The following is a 16,971-nucleotide window of genomic DNA, read 5'->3' as shown; positions in this document are numbered from 1 at the left end:
CAAATAGTTCTTCACACACATAGAATCTACCATGGAAAACAACTGTGAAATCATAACTTATTAAATTAACCCCCAGATGCTGTGTTATAGACCAGGTTTGAGGAGCAGAAAAATTCTCCTTCTCACTGACAAAGATACATTATTTCAGACAATCAAATATTCCATTTCCCCCTGTTATGAGTTCCCAGCTATTGCTGGGGCACACCCTTGTCTGACTGGGCTACAGCTGTTGATTACATGGGGATGAGGACACAACACAGTTCAGAGAAGTTCCTTTGGTCCCCTGTCCAAAGACATGGGTGTTAGAGTTTTTCAAGTATCAAAAGAAGCAGCAGCTTTATTGTAAATAATCCATTCTGGTTGTAATGGGGATTTGTTCCTTTTCTTAAATTTGCACCATGCAAGACACTCCAGACAGCTTGCCACCACTTCTATCGTACCATCCGTCAGGGGCTCTAGGTGCATCAGTGTCAGGGGTAACGAGTCCTTTGCTTGTCTAAGGCTCCCTCAAATACAGAGCAAGTCACCGATCCCCATGTCTGAGACCCAACGGCTCACGAGTGCCAAAGATAAGTTCCCACTCCTATATACTGATCATCCCTTTTCACAAGCACCTGTAAGTCTGATCTCCTAGGATGACTCTGGAGAGAGGAGGAGTGTGTACTCTCGGCTACATGCCTAGACGAGGTGCATGCACTGATATAAGGGGAGCTGGCTCTGCCAGGCAGCTTTGTGGCCGAACATTACAGTGTCCTCAGCTGTTGTCGGTTCCACATGCCCCGCTTGGAGTGAAATCGGTGAAAGAAGTTTCTCAGGGACAGTCGTTCCACTTCCAGGCCAGCCTGCATGATCCTGTGCGGGGAAGGAAGAGGAGGAAATTCAAGAGGAGATTAGTTCAGTAAGACACTACAAGGAAGGGTTGGCAGGAAGGGTGGCTAGAGTGATGTGAAAGTCGCCTCTGTACAGTGTCGCATACCAAACCATTGCACTAATATAATGGCCCAAAAGATTGCTACGGCCTACAACCAAGGGCTGCTGAGATCTAGAACTTGTACAGCATGCAAAAGAGCTGTCTGGCATGAAGGGGTGAGGGAAAGGGATACCTCATATCACAAACTTTTCAAAAAATGTAACTGCATCCCATAGCCCCGGATGAGCTTACTCCAAATAGCTGCCTTGCTGGGCATTTATTATGTGTGTTATTATGGAGCCTAGAGGCCCCAGCTGAGATCAGGGCCCCACTGTACTAAGCACAGTTCAAAGATCAGGAAGGGGTCGAAAATATGCACTGGGAGCATCTGTATGTGTCTGATCTACCCAATGCCTGCCAAGGGTGTGGCAGGAAGGTACCAGGATTCTGGAGATAGCTCTCTCCTTTCCTATGTCAGTGGCTATGATAAGGCATTCTGCTTATAGAAACCACCTCAGCTCTAACAACCAATGTGTTGCTCAAGGGGACATGCTCAGGGAGTCGCCCATTGACAGGGAATGCACACTGTGACCTTTGTCACCTTCATTTCTTACTGCTCTAATTCAGCAGGAATCCCAGCTCACTCCTCTCTCCGTCCCGACCACCTCAGAATCAAGGGGGACTGCTCTACTGAACTGCAGCATGGGCAGAGCTGGTGGAACATCTCCACTCACCTGTCCACGAGTTCCCAGTCCTCTCCTCCCCAGCGATCCCGGAACTCTTTGGTGTTCATCCCTCCAATCTGATCCAGGTCAGACTTGTATATGCCTAGGAGACCAAATCCATTCACCTCCCAATAGCCTGCGGACAAAACCAAAAGTCATCAGCCATGCTTGCACCCTAAACCACTATTGAATGAGCAGGAGATTCCCAGCCCTGGTGTTTCCTGCTTCCACAGAGACAAACAACCACACTTCCCTGGGACAATAACTGAGCCAAAGAACTGGGAGGGACACACAAACTAATCCCAGCACCTCTAGTCACAACAAATCTAACACCCAGCACCAAGGTACAAGGTGTTAATGTTTAGGACACCCTGAGAACAAGTTCTGAAAGTGGCTAGATAGCACATGTTCCTTTCAGCTCTGACAGATGCCCTCATCTCTCATGTGAAAGCAACATACTTTCTAATTTACCTGTATTATCCCAACATCAAGGGTCTGTCCCTGTCCCTTGGGTGTTAATACTGAAACTGGAATTTTGCTCTGATTTTGAGAGAATCATAGGAAGTCCCACACTCCCTTCTTGGATGGACCTCTGTACCTAACAGCAGTGTTGCACTGTGTACACCTACACAGCTGTGCTGCCCCCTGACCCAAAGCCTGCTGTCTCTCAGCTCTTCTCAGCAGGGATGATCTATGCCCACTGAAAACAGACAAATGAGCTCAGACCAAAGCGAGATGTTCTAAGGCAGTGGCTTTGGTGGCCCTTGCATCAGTCCTCTTTGGGTCAGTCGTGGGCCCAGTGGAGATGAGTCTGGGAACAGTTATGGCCACAGCAGAAAGAAAAGAAGAGAGCAGACAAGGAGCTGGAGTGAGGGGAGAGAAGCTGAGAGAGAGGAGGGATTTTCTTGAGGAAGCCAAGTGTATAAAAAGACCCTAAATGGTGTCCAGCATAATCTTCACGCATCCTGCATCAATACACCACTCACATGCATTATACGGCTCTGCTTGCCTAACACTCCGACACAATGCACAGTAACAATCTCCTGGGCACCTGGCATTGAGATTTTAGCTCAGTTAAACCCAGTCCTACATCTAGTCACTCTCTTAGTGGCCCTGGTAATACCCAGAAGGTCAAGATTTTGGAGGACCCCGATAATAGCGAAAGAAAATATCCATAGAGTCCTGGCCTCTTACCCTCAGGCCATTGTGGAGATGCGCCACACTGCAACCTCATAACCATGGGTGCAAAGGCCATCTTGCCCTCTACGCAGTGCTTCCGAATCGAGTCGATGACCCCAGCTGGGAAGTGGATGTGGAGATCACACAGGAAGATGATACTATGTGGATCCTGGAACCAATCACACAGATATCAGTCATAAGGAGATTTCATCCACTGCCACAGACCTGGCACCACAGTTTATCTATGGTGGGTGTGCGGGCACCACCTTGCTGACACTGCTATCAGCCACAGTATCCTACACTCACTTTTGACGATCTGGACTATACAGCTTTTACCTGTTATTAAAACTGTTGAACTAGGGCAATTTTCCAACCCAGTCCTGCTGAATGATCCTAGTTATACACAAAGACTACAATGCCCACCTCTCTCACAGCCCAGGTAGGCAAAAGCCAACCATCAGCCAGCAATTGTTGCCCCATAGCTGTCCAAGATCCATAGGGTCTCATCCTCTTTCACAGTAGGGTCCCTTCACACTGCTCTGACATATAACGCACACCCACTTTAAGGCCCCTCTATGCTGACAGAGAAGTGTAAAGGGACCCTTGTGTAAATAAGGATCAAGCCCTTAGTCTCTGCCCCACCATCACCACCATCAAGCCCAGAGATCCTGCCTTACTTGGGCCCATGGCTCTTGTGCCACAAACAGCACACCCTCAGCTCACATAGGGCCCAAAAACCTCCTCTCAGATCTTAACCCTGTACTGTGGCAGCATGATCAAACATGCTTCGATGTGATCTGTTCCCGCATCTCACTCAGAGCCTCACTGGGGAGTCTGCCTGGGGGACGGTGCTTTCTCATTTGGAAAATACAGACTGGATTAAATCAGGCCTGTCTAGGATGACCAAGTGGTGGGGGGTTAGGAATGAATTAAAACAGCCTTTCACCTCTAGGTCACAAATCCAAATCCAGCTTCAGGTTGGTAAAGTTGTTGCCATGCAATGGCTGTTCAGTCACTTGTGTGAAATATGTTGTTGCTACAATCTAGTTCCTTGCAGGCAGTGTTCACATCACAAAAGGAAGTCACGACAATTAGTATAGTCACAGGGGGGTTAAGAACTGAATGGGCCACAGAAACTGATCTCGTCAACATGGCCTCTCCAGGTCATGATTGAGGCACACTGTCAAAGCAGCATGAACAGGACACTTGCACTGACCCTGGCCACACTGAACGACCAAGGTTTCAGTATGACAGGTGGTGTATGAGTACAGCAGTGTCTATGCTGTATAGAGACAACAGATCTTTCTGTAGCTCAGGCTCCACAGCAGCCAGGCACTCACCTTCACTAGGTCGATCCCAGCCTGCAGCCCTGCAGAGCGCTCAAAATTCCCCGTCAGCTTCAAGTACTGGTAACTGTTGGCAAGACAGACAGGAATTGGGTTAAGTTCCTTAGCCACACAACAACTCCTTCTAGCAAGGGATAGTGGGAAAGGAGAAAGGCCCTTGGCTCGCTGCTCACTTACAACCCAGTTTTATGTGTGGATGTTATTGTATTACACATTCACCCTTACTGTCAATCCCTATGCACAGTGAACACTTTCCAGGGCCCAACAGGCGCCTGATAGAATCAGAGCCTGGACAACCAAGATGTGTGCTTAACTGAGACCTGCATTCCAGAACAGATGTCTCAGAAGTGCTTTGAGACCCACACACAGGTGCTTTGTCAGCACAAAGCACTATTAGTTGTATGATTTGGCACATATCTGAGATCTCATTCTGTGGAACTGCTCCTAGCTGGTTCCAAAGAAACCAAAGGGCAGCTCCATGACATGGTTACGAAAAAGGGAAAACACATTTGTAACTTTAATCAAACACTTTGTTAGTTCACATCCCAGTCTTGTGTAATGAGGTTGTATTGTGCCTTGTTTCTTTTTATTTACAGTATAGGGTCTCTTGTGAGGGCAGTCCGTCAGTAGCCTGTTCAGCATCATTTGGCATTCCAGAGGCGTAGACTAGACCGCGAATGGGATGTGCTCTAGAACGGGGGTTCTCAAACTTTTTTTGCTGGGCCCATCTTTGAAAATATTTCAGGCTGTGATGACTTCCCCCCACCCCCTCCAGGGTTATCACATTTCAAATTCCCAAATAGAGGACACTGCCAGGAGAAGTTGGAGGGGGAACAGGGGTACAGCCCTCTGCCTGCCCAACTCTGAAGGCAGAGCCTGTCACCAGCAGCAGTGCAGAATGGTGGCATGGCATGGCTTTGCCATCCTTACTTCTGTGCTGCTGCTGGCAGTGACACAGCCTTCAGAATTGGGTGCCTGGCCAGCCGCCGCTGCTCTCGCGACCACTCTACAATAGCCTTTTACCCCCTTTTGCGTTAGAACCCTCCGTTTGAGAAAGGCTGCTCTAGAACACAGAGGGAAGGTGTGACAGTCTGTACCTCGTGGGAACACCCTGTACCCCCATGTTCATCCTTATAAAATGACTGTGTGGTATCCAATGCAAAGTTTGTCATGTCGGGTGTCTCTGGAAGGCTCATGATGCACGGAGCATTGTTGTTATAGTAATGTTATAGGTTATAATTTCATATATATAGTTATGAGGCTGAAAATGTGTCCTCATGGCTTAAAATAGGCCCAGGCAGAACTCTCCAAGAGCAGAGGGGCAGTTCACACCTCATCAGGGCATGTATGGGACAAACTCAGCCCAGCCTCACAGGAACAAAGGACACTGGCCTAGGCAGCAACAAAGGATCTTTTGGACTCTGGAGTGAGTCATTCTCCACTTCCTTTGGTCACTAGGGACTATGATGAAGTAATGCTCACCTGACTCTGAAGAGGGGGGGCAAAGCCAAGAGGGAAGAAAGAACATGATAAAAGGGAGAGATGTTTGCCATGCTCTTCCTCTCTCTTCCACCTCCATCTACAGACATCAGCACCAAGCAACTGAAGCGCTGATCAAAGGGGAGAGTCTGGCTGAAGGGCAACCAGCCAGCCTGTGGTGAAAAGCATCTAAGTTTGTAAGGGCACTGAAAGTGTTAAGATCAGCTTAGAATGCATTTAGCTTTTCTTTATTTGATTAAATCTGACTTATTATGCTTCGACTTATAATCACTTAAAATCTATCTTTGTCGTTAATAAATTTGTTTGGTTTGAAGCTTGTCAGAGACTCCCCTTGGGATAACAAGCCTGGTGCATATCAATTTCTGTATTAAACTGATGAACTCATATAAGCTTGCAACGTCCAGCAGGCATAACCGGACACTGCAAGATGGAGGTTCCTAGGGTTGTGTCTGGGACTGGAGATATTGGCTTGTGTCATTCGACTGCACAGTCCAAGGAGCAGCTTACATGCCAGAAGCTGTGCGTGAACAGCCCAGGAGTGGAGGTTCTCACAGCAGAGCAGGGTTAGGCTGGCTCCCAGAGTCAAGGATTGGAGTGACCTAGCAGATCACCGGTCCAGATATCACCAGGGGAACATCACAGAAGGTCCTGATGGTACTGTGTTGCAGATGACCACTTTAGATAATTGCTGAAGTTAGACACACAAGTTGGCTGAACGTGCAGCTTTCTAAATTCTCCCTTCTCTCAGTCCCATTTGCACTGATTTGTCACCTTCTTGGTCTTTCCCCTTTCTCCATCACTAGGAGACTTGCCTTTGACCTTTTACTACAAACCTGAACAGGAGGTACAAAGAGGGATATGCATCTGGATGGATGGACCGTGCAATAGGTATATGCGTGAAGTCAGATGGTAACACTCTACGTTGTATACAGGTGCAAGAGTGTGTGTGTGGCTTGTGTCTGTAGGAGTGCATGCGTTTGACTTGCTATATGCAGATGGATATGGATGGCCTGTATACAGAGATTAATGTGCGTGCTGTGTTATGTAGTCCATGTGAATAGGTGGTATTCTCACCTGCGTAAGCTGGACCTTTTCAGAGCCTTCTCTACATCCATGTCATCACTGCTGTAGTCTGTGATGATGACATTGAAGTATGGGTCCTTGGTGACTCTAGACAGTTCCTCCATGTCAGAAATGAACTGCAGCACCCAGCGTGCCTGGTTTTTCACTAATCATGGTGGGGATAGGGGTAGGGAAGGAACAGAATCAAAGCAAAATTGATTTCATGCCTTGAAATGATTGCAGACAGCCAAGATTTTCAGCCTCCTGTCAGATCCAATTGAGACAGACAGGGGCGTCTGGGAGCAATCTAGGGACAGGCCCAAACTAAGCTTTGGGGCCATTTGGATCCAGATCTTAGCACTGCAGGGCGAATCCATTCCTAGTGTATTTTGGGAGTCAGATTTCAGAGAGTTCAAACCACTTGTGGGGGTTGGACCAGTTATATTTCTGATGCAATTTCATTTGAAGGGGAGGGAAGTTGAGAGTGATGTAAGCAAGGTGGTGGAGACTGGCACAGACACGGCATTCAGAGCAGTCTCAGAACCGGTCCCTAGCAGCTTCACACTCAGAGGCTGGCTCAGGACCAGGCCCCACAACCTCCCTACTCATGTTTTATTTTGGAAGCACCTGGATCTCCTGCCCCATTACAAGGCCCTTACCTGGCACTATGAAGTGGACAACAGCATGATGGTTCCAGGAGAAGCCCAGTGGCCAGCACAGGTCTGGCTCCTTTGCAACTCCCATCAGTTGGCGCCGGCGGCCCCATGCCAGGTTCTTCATGTTCATCTCCTCCTGCTTGTCGCTGTTGATGCCTTGCCAGCCTCGTGCAAAGACATACTCTGAAAAGCGCACAAGTTGCCCTCCCCTCTCCAGCAGCTCCAGCTCTAGCAGGTAGCGGCTCCCACGCAGGCGGTCTTGACGCTTCTCCACATTCACTACGCGCTGCAGGTGGAATCTCCTGCAGGGACGCAACATGGTTATATATGTTCCCCACACCAGCGCCCGGCAGCCACTTCTCCCCAGTTCAACTCAGCTAGTCCCTTATACAGGAATGTTTATTAACCCTTTCACTCCCAGTCCACAGCTTTACTGCACCACCCCAGAACCCATGTCAGAGGGTTTAGGTTTTTGATTATCACCTGGCCTCAGGACAATTCACTTTGGATTAGACCTGGAATCCCAACAAAGATAAAATAGCTGATGAAGGAAGGGAAACAAAGATCATGCCAAAAAATAACTGTTTAAAAGTGAATTTAAGTTATGCAGGTGCTGTATGCACAGCCCTGGAGACTACAGGCTTCTTAGGCACAGCATGGGTGACTGTAGCCTTCTTATACCTTTTCAGTGTATCTGAACCCTCAACTGGCAGGGAGAAGTTAGCTCAGTTCCTATGTCCATTCAATGCTTGGCTGTTCTGAGGAGACGGCCAATAGAGGGGCTAAAGATGATGCTGGTTTACACATTCTGGGAACGTGCTTACTGGGAACTGGACTGAAACCTCCACTCATTTCACACAGCCACCACCCAGCTGTCAAAGACCTTTCAACCACTACTGACCTGGGTTACTGACCTCTTAGTGAGCTACAGTGAAGGTGTTTTCTCCCATTCTCATTCCACTCAGGTGTTTAGTGCCCCTTCCACCTTCACAGTTCATTTCCTAGGGCTGTATTTTCCACCTCTGGAGTTTGCTCCCTAACTTCTATTGGTTCCTTACACTGTCCTGTTGTTCCTATGCAGCGTGGTACGGAGACCATAGTAGAGGACCACGGGCTGCGAGAGACCATTTGCCTTACCCTTTGTTTCTCTGGTTGAGTTTCTTCAGGAAGACACGTGTGACCTCCAGGGCCTCCCTCTCTTTCAACAGCAGGTTCCCCGATGTGTTGCACTTCAGGTCGATCCAGTCTGTCCGCAGTGCATGGAAGTCCAAGTTGCTTGCGCTGAAGGTCTGTTCCCAGTTCACTACCTGGTCAAATGGTATGTACTCAAATTCCTCCTTCTCCCACTCTGCTTCTCCTTCCACCTCTTTCTCCTCCTCTTCCACTGCTGGCACAGCAGGCTCAGGCTGAGATTCCACCTGCTCCCTTTCCACATCTACCTCGATGCCGTCAGCTGCCTTCTGCTCGGCAATGTACGACTCCACCTGGTTTAGCCACTGGGCCTGGTAAAGGGTCTGCTTGCTGAGGCTGGCAGCACTCACAGCTCTACTACTTATTTTGCCAGAGACTGGACTTCGTCTCCTTGCTTGCATGTTGCCTGCTGGCTGGTCGTTGGTGCTGGTTGCATTGAGGTCTGTCTGAAGAGGCCTCCCCTCCTCTGGAATCCTGTCAGTGGAGTTCCTGGAATTGCTGGGTATATGTTCCCAGGGCTCGTGAGATCTTGTGCTAGAAAGAGGGTCCTGGCCTCCCACTCTCCTCTTGGGCAGTGACTTCCTATGGATGCCCCTAACATGACGAGGAGAGTTTCTGGAACTGTCCTTGACCTTGATTTTTAGATGGGGCCTCCTCACTGGTAGGCTTCTTTCTAGACCAGTTTGATTGATGCTCTGGTTGGCTGAAGTCCTGTGAGTTGGCTTGATGAGGGGCATTTTTCCTCCTGTCTTCTGCAGCACCTCTCTCACCTTACCATCTATGAGCGAGAGGAGCTTCCGACGCCCCGGGAGGGAATAGTCATTGTAAATGTCATCATAGCCTGCTATCATTGTGGAGTTTGCCTCGACTCTCACCAGCTCTGCTCCCCACTTGCTGGGTTTCCTTGTGGGATTGCTGCTCTCTGCATCCTGATCTGTGTACTGAAACTCATCAGGATTCCCATCCTCAGAGCCTGCAATATCAATCCTAGTTACATCTCTCATACCCACTCTGCTGCCCCTGCCACCTTGACCCACACCCAAAAGGAGAAGGGAGTTAACCCATCCACTCATCCCATTTATGTGTCCACCACTGAGGGAACTGTCTTTCTTGTTCTTATTCACTGTCGTAGTGCGGATGGTGAATATTCCCTCTTCCAATGCCCTGGGGGTGCTCTGGGGAGGGGAAGTGGTGCTAATTCTTGTACTAGTCTCTTTGGCATGTGTGGGCCAGTTTCACCAATGGCCATGGGTCTCTGGCATGTGTAAACTTGCCCCTCCCACCCAGCTATGGCCCTCTTTCACATGTGGACCAGGGTGGCCAAGTGTGCCCATTCGGCACTTTCTCTCATGCCAGCCTGCAGCTCAGGTGGAATCTTGTGTATGAAGTTGTGAGCAGGAAATGCAGTTTCTACTGAGGCCATTAGAGCCCATTGTGGTGCCTGACAGGTGCCCATCCAGCATGGAGCCTGCCCTGAGGAAGAGGCACGGTGACAGCAGGGATCAAGGAGAACAGTGAATGAAGAGCACTAGATAGTGGAGGGGACTGAATGTTGAAACTGGGTGGGCTCTAAGGTGCGGGAGGGGACTGAGGTTTAGGAAGCAGATGGGGGAGAGAATAGGGCAGGGTCTGAAAAGGGCATGGGGAGGCTGCCCCAGCCTGAGCTCTCCGTGATACCTTTAACCAGCAATAAATCCACATTTTTTTTAAGATGAAGTTTAAGGCTTTATGCAAAATTATCAGTAAATAGGCAAGTCATATAATTAAATAATTTGCATGATGTGTCACGTGCAGTTTCACAAAACTTAACAGGTCTGGTAGCCCTGCCCCCTCCTCCTGGCCACGGCTCTCTGGCACACAAGGACCATGCTTTTCACTGCACATGACATCAGCTGCATCTTCCATCCATTCCAGGGAAAGAAAGACAGAAAAAGATATTTGACAAACCGGAGAGTCCTCCTGTCTCTCGCATTAGGGTCTCTACCTGGCTGCTTGGTTTTCTCCCCAGACTCCAGATTTCTCCTCTCTGGATGGTCGATTTTCATATACTTATAGAATCCAAACCTTCAGGAGTAAGGAGGCAATGTAAGCACAACTGTATGTTACAGAGGAGTGTTTCTCTTCTGGAAGTATCACACCATGATAAAAGCCATCTTACCATCCCTTAAATCCATTCAAAATACAGCTGCAAAGACCATGTCTCATCACTCTGACTTTCCCAACCCCATTCTTGGCATCCCCTGGTCCCCTCTTTTCCTCTGCGTCAAACACAAACTACTTGTCTTCATGCTCATACTCATCTTAACACAGTTTTGAGTCATCAACCCCTCCTTTATTGTCCATCATGTCAATGTCCCCTCAACACTTTCCTTCTCTCTCCCATGCTGCCTCATATGAATGGGAAGAGCTCTCATTCATACGCAGCAGCAGGTGCTGGGTGGTTACCTCTCTGCCCCTCAAAGATAAACCCTGCAGGGGGAAGAGAAGCCTTCCTAGATTCCATTTGCAAGGTCCAAAGAGACTATTGTGATCATCTAGTCCAGCGGTTCTCAACTTATTTACCATTGTGGGCCACATATGCAGCTGTCTGTGTTTTATGTGGATTGCATCCACACTATATGTTATCTGTATGGCCCTGAGGATGTCACATGGGCCGCAGCTGTGTGCTGACTGGGCCGCAAGTGGCCTTGTGGGTTGAGAACCACTGAAGACTGACTTCCTGTATAGCACAGGCCATAGAACTTCCCCAAAAGGATTCCTAGAGCTGATCTTTTAGAAAAACATCAAATCTTGATTTAAAAATTGTGAGTGATGGAGAATCCACCATGACACTTGCTAAATTGTTCCAATGGTTAATTATTCTCACTGTTAAAAATGTAAGCCTTATTTCCTCGCTTCAACTTCCAGCCATCGTGATTGTGTTATACTGTTATCTGCTAGACTGAAGAGCCCATTATTAAATATTTATTCCTTGTGTACATACTTCACATGCTGTAATTAAGTCATCCCTGGCTTAACAAAGAGAAGGTAAAATAGATTGAGCTCTTTGAGTCTATCAGTATGAAAGGCATGTTTTCTAATCCTTTAATCATTCTCAGGGCTTTCTCTTACAGAAAGTCTGTATGTCAATACTATTACCTTTATCAATCAAACCTGCAATCTTATCAAAATGAGGTATCAAGTTAGTTTGACAGGATGTATTTTCCATAAACCCCTGTTGATTTCCATTCATTACATTATCCTCTGGGGGGCAATTTTCTTTTAGGAGTTAAAAAAATTTTCATTTAAAAAAAGTACACTGGCTATCTGCAGGATTTAAGCTCCAAGCTGGCACACTCAATTCCCATTAACTTCAGTGGAGACTCTGGGTGTTTAATAAGAGAATTCTACAAATTTGCATGTGACATTCTATCCCAGTCCAAACCCTCGTACTTCTCTGTTCCCCCTCCAGTGGTTAAATCCTAGAGCCTCAGCTATACGCCAAGGCAGTCGCCTCACCAACCAGTCCTGGACTGTGACTCAGGAGGATTGTTTTACCTCTCCAGGTAATAGTGGCTCTCCTGGTAGAAACATTTGTTGTCTGTCTCCATGTAGCTCAAGCGGCTATAATCATTTGGGTAAACAAAGGACAAATGAACCTGGGAAAGAGGGAAAAAATGCATTCAAAAAAAATTATCGTATAGCTGGGCATGAACATCAGTGTTCAAATCCGGATGTGAGCTGTCAGAGCATGCAGATCTGGGGTTGGCCCATTACAGAAATCCAATCTGTCCTAGGGATGTTTGGATCTAGAGTTTTGATTTGGGCCCTGTATGAAGCCAGGGGTGAGCTGCAAAGTTCAGAAATTTATCCCGAGTTTTGCAGTGTCTGGCACTGTCTGGACCTTGGGTTTGAGCCTAGTTCTGTTTATTGTATGGCTTCAGAACTGACATTGAGGGATATGTTCTTCAAACCCCTCATTTGCATCTTGCTGTGCGTATCCAGCTGAGCCCACGTCCAGACTACCCCGCCGTATCGGCGGGTTAAAATCGATTGCTCCGGGATCGATATATCGTGTCTAATCTAGATGCGATATATTGATCCCCGAGCGCGTTTATATCGATTCCGGAACTCCATCAACCCCAACGGAGTTCCGGAATCGACACGGAGAGCCGCGGACATCGATCCCGCACCGTCTGGACGGGTGAGTAATTCGATCTTAGATATTCGACTTCAGCTACGTTATTCATGTAGCTGAAGTTGCGTATCTAAGATCGATTTTCCTCCCATAGTCTGGACCAGCCCCTAGTAACAGCTCCTGCTGAATAAGGAAATAGGGAAGCAGACATTGGATTGTTCTACAGACAATGGAAGCAACACCCAAACCTCAGCAGGTATCAACTCTTGGACTGCTCCACACATTATGAAAAGAACACCCTCCCTGCAAGCAGGCATTGGTCCCAGCTACATTCCATGTTCTACTGAATGTACACTTTTCCCCACCGCAGGGATGAGTTGGGCAAACATCTCTGTTTAAGGAATGAGACTTACAAACTGGAGTCCCTGATAGCGCTGCAGTGGGAATCCATTCACTAGGTAACTGGGCTTGTAAGGGCAGTCTGGTAGGGTCCTGCGCAGGCGTGACTTACTAATCAAAGGCACTGAGAGGTAGAGAGAGAGAAACACACACACACACACACACACAGAGAACAGTTGAATGGGCAATGCACCAAACCAGATCTACCCTAAACTGATGCAATAGGACAGCTATCACTGTGGCCATTCCCTGTTAACATATACCAGTTTGCCACCACAGTGATGTCAGTGTTAAACATCATGTCAACAACATGTCAGTAAGTGTCAGTGAGTGAAGCTGTGTTAAACATGCCATCCCACTGGGGTCATCCTGCTACACTAACCTCTTACATTTATAATTTCTCCTTCATATGCTACAGCTCTCTTGGGAGTCCTGAAATGACAGGGCAGAGTCTGGAGCAGCTATTTCCTTATCTCAGTTTGGGGGAAACAGCTTATGAAAAACCATTTTACTCAGTTGCCCCAGTTCATGTGATATGATGAGCTGCAACTGTCTGTTTGATGGTGTCTTACCTTTATAAATAGTGTCTCGAGAGTCGGGCTTCAGCATGTCAGCTGGGTGTACCAGGTTGCCCAGATTGGCTATAGTTGGGCTTGCATGGGTGGCCAATGTCTGTGGGATATGATCAACCTCATCCATTTTGAAGAGAGTCTCATCTAGAAACCAGAGACAGAAAGAGAGAGGGAGGAAGGAACAATCCATCATTTCATCCATGCTAGTATTGTTCCACTCTTTGTGGGCTCACCCTCCAAACTTTAGTCTGTCTAAAATTTGGCATCTCATCCCCAGAAATGGTTACATATTATTTATATGATGGCAGTGTCCAAAAGCTCCTAGACAAGGTCAGGTCCTCATTGTGCCAAGGACTGTACAGACACTTCCCTGGAAAGCTCAAAATCTAGAAGGCACCAGAACAGATGAAGGGTGGGGATGAGGAAATCACACTCAAGAAATGAATGTAGTGACAACTGACACCATTCTGATAATTTCCTGATTTGTTATTTGAAAAGGGGGCAGTGGCAGGGTGAAGGGGAATGGAGGAATTAGTAAGAAGCAGGGAGCAAGGAAAGGAAGGGGACTGTCACAACTCATCATCTGCCTAGTCATGGTCACCTGGCAGGTTCTGAAGACATCACAGCCGAGGTGGTTTTCAAAGAAGGATTTGAAGAAAGAAAAGGTAGTGGCTGTACAGATTATATCAGGGAGTCTCCTCTATCCATAAAGCGTGGCCTGGGAGAAAGCCCAGGCGTGTTTGAGAGTGAAGCTGACACTGATGGTCAGTAAAGGCTGGGAACACTGGCAGAATGAAGGTGGGGTTGATACTAGAGACACTAGGTAGGGCCAAGCTAATCTGTGAAGGGCCATAAATGTAAAGACAAAAAACTTGTATTTGATGTTATGGAGAAAGGAGAGCCAGTGGAGGGACTTAAAGGGGGAGGGTGACAGGGTCAGAGGAACAGGACAGGAAGATCTCAGCAGCAGCATGTCAGCATGCTTGAGGGGGTCAAAGCTATAGTTGCATCCTCAGATATCTTTGGTGGCTTCCCTTTCATTCAGCATCCAGCACGAGAACTTCCCTCTAGCTTTAAAAATAAATCCTTCACAGATCCATCCCCCTCATCTCGCTGTCCTCATTCCTGTCCATCTGCCAGCACATTCCCTTGACTCTCATATTCCAGGCTCCATTCTGCTCCCCCGGGTCCCTGCACAATAGGCAGTAGATCTTTCTCCTATACTACCAACACCATCTGGAACAGTTTCTCTGTTCTTTGCAGACTCCCTCACACCCTTCAGATCCCATCTCTTCTCCCTTGCAATGGACTCTAAATGTCTCTACACAACATTGAGATCCCACTCCATGAACCCCCCAATTTCCCCATGCTTAATAATGTGCCCCAAAACTTGGCCACTTCAAAGTAGCATCTTCTGACAAAGACCCTGTTAAACATCCAGCTGCTCCATGTAACATGCTGCATACACTTCACATTATTTCCATGTGCCTGGATAGGCAGCAATCAGCTGTGAAGCATCTGTGATGCTTTGGAATGAACACTGAGATACATAGACAAATCTGTGAGGCATCAGCCTGTGGAGGAGACACTTACTAGCAAAAAGGGAGAGGAACTGGGAGTCTATGACTGTGAACTTAGTTTCTGGGTCACTCAGTCTCCACTGGAATAGAAAAAGAGATTAGTATGAAGTGTTTATTGAATTATTTCATTCAGCAGGAAAGGAAGAGAGCGCATCTGTCCATAACCATATGGGACCTCTGAAAAGCTGCCTTCCCCAAATCAGTACAGAACATCTACCAGGGAAGGGAAGGGAATGGGATCAAGTCTAAAATTCCCCAGGACTCAGTCTAATGGCAGGAAAGGGAAAGGATGGAGAGTGGGGGAAAGATGGAAGAGGTCAGGCACTGAGTGAGCCTGTCCCAGGCAGAATGAGATAAGGGGCCAGGGTGGAAATAGGGCTGTCCCCTCACTGAACAATGTAAAGGCTCAGGATGAGACTTTCCAGGCAAAGCGGGGAATTGGTAGGAGAGTGAAGTTGTCACCTAATCTCACTCTCAAACTCCATCAGTGCACACGCAGGACCTGGCTGCACAGGAGCACTTACTGCTACTTCCACATGGTCTGTTCCTCTGTCATCCTGTTTGTGAAGCACTTCAAAGTAGTACCTGCCTGAAGCTGATAATCTGTGAAAGAGAGAAACTCAGGTATACCACTGGAAACATTCAGTGGCATTTGCTTGCTTCATTGCTCTCACACAGGGATCGTGGAGCAATCCTAGCACACCTTGGCTTGCAACCTATCCTGCTTTCAAACTAAGTAAGGTTGGGCCTGGTCAGCTGTGGGATGTGAGACCTCCAGAGGAAGCCCAGAGGCTGTAGGCAGAGCGTGCTAATGATTCTGTACATGGCACTCTTCCCTGAGAGGCCATATTCAACCAATGCTCCCAGCCAGTCCTCTCCATGCCCTCAAAGGCTGCAAGGCGAGCCTCTACTTTCAGCTAATGATTATGAACACCAGAATTTTGGTCCCTCTGTTGGGTTTCTTGGCCTTTAGGAAACCTGGCCAGTTGCGAGGTTGAACACTCTGCGAAATGTTGAATACGATCTCTCTCTCTCTCTTTTCTTTTTTTTCTAGAGGAGATTGTTGGATTCTTTTATTTTTGTGTTTGTTTCTTTACGAGAAACCATCTTCTCTCCTCAACATCACAGTTCCCCAAGGAATTCTGGTAGGCAGCCACCAGGGGGAACACTATCACCATTTTAATGTACTCTGGATGCATCTGATAGGGATTCAAGCAGTTTTATAATCTAGCTTCCTCACTTTTAGGTCTCTTTCCCAATATTGCCACCCTAAAACATTCAAAAATCATGACATTAAAAATATATATTATTTTTATTTCTCTTCTGGTTTCTGAACCCTTAGGGTACGTAGATTCACTCAAATCACATTTTCAAGCTTTTCTCCACAGTCATTAAGGCTAGAAACTTGCTTTTTTCTTAAGGAAAGTTAGGAGTCTCATGCGGACACAACTCCAGAAGCTGAGGTTATCAGTAAAATATCAAATACTGCAGAATTTGCAAATAACATTGCAAGAACTGACAACACTGTTTTCTCGCATGGTGGATTCTGTACAATTTGTCATCTGCCGGTGTCATGGATGCCCAGAACAAAGAGATCTTGGGGCACATCAGGGTTTACCAGGTCTGGGATTATTGGCCTTGGCCTTTTAGTAGGCCATCATAAGCTCCTTGGTCTCTCAGCACAGTGGCCCAGTGTGGTGGATTCCCATCTCGGCCAGTGTAGAGCTTTGCATT

At 47.4% G+C, this 16,971-nt stretch overlaps 1 protein-coding gene across 2 annotated transcripts in view; it reads right to left on the bottom strand.

Annotated features, from left to right (window-relative positions):
* Window positions 1-240: 240 nt before the first annotated feature.
* The window catches only part of B4GALNT3 (beta-1,4-N-acetyl-galactosaminyltransferase 3), a 103,125-nt gene continuing 86,394 nt past the window's right edge, over window positions 241-16,971 (bottom strand). For both annotated transcript variants that reach the window (XM_050918127.1, XM_050918137.1), the window contains 13 exons: window positions 15,762-15,840; window positions 15,251-15,317; window positions 13,658-13,801; window positions 13,100-13,209; window positions 12,107-12,207; window positions 10,554-10,633; window positions 8,516-9,542; window positions 7,382-7,680; window positions 6,735-6,888; window positions 4,155-4,227; window positions 2,830-2,983; window positions 1,645-1,771; window positions 241-852 (listed from right to left, as the gene is read on the bottom strand). In XM_050918127.1, the coding sequence (XP_050774084.1) occupies window positions 744-852; window positions 1,645-1,771; window positions 2,830-2,983; window positions 4,155-4,227; window positions 6,735-6,888; window positions 7,382-7,680; window positions 8,516-9,542; window positions 10,554-10,633; window positions 12,107-12,207; window positions 13,100-13,209; window positions 13,658-13,801; window positions 15,251-15,317; window positions 15,762-15,840 (2,524 nt within the window). In that variant the 3' untranslated portion in view covers window positions 241-743. The remainder of the gene's footprint in view (window positions 853-1,644; window positions 1,772-2,829; window positions 2,984-4,154; window positions 4,228-6,734; window positions 6,889-7,381; window positions 7,681-8,515; window positions 9,543-10,553; window positions 10,634-12,106; window positions 12,208-13,099; window positions 13,210-13,657; window positions 13,802-15,250; window positions 15,318-15,761; window positions 15,841-16,971) is intronic.

Source organism: Gopherus flavomarginatus, chromosome 1, assembly GCF_025201925.1.
Source record: "Gopherus flavomarginatus isolate rGopFla2 chromosome 1, rGopFla2.mat.asm, whole genome shotgun sequence".
In the NCBI taxonomy this organism is placed as follows: Eukaryota; Metazoa; Chordata; order Testudines; family Testudinidae; genus Gopherus; species Gopherus flavomarginatus.
The sequence above is the reverse complement of the archived record's forward strand: the minus strand, read 5'-3'. Positions and strand labels throughout refer to the sequence as shown.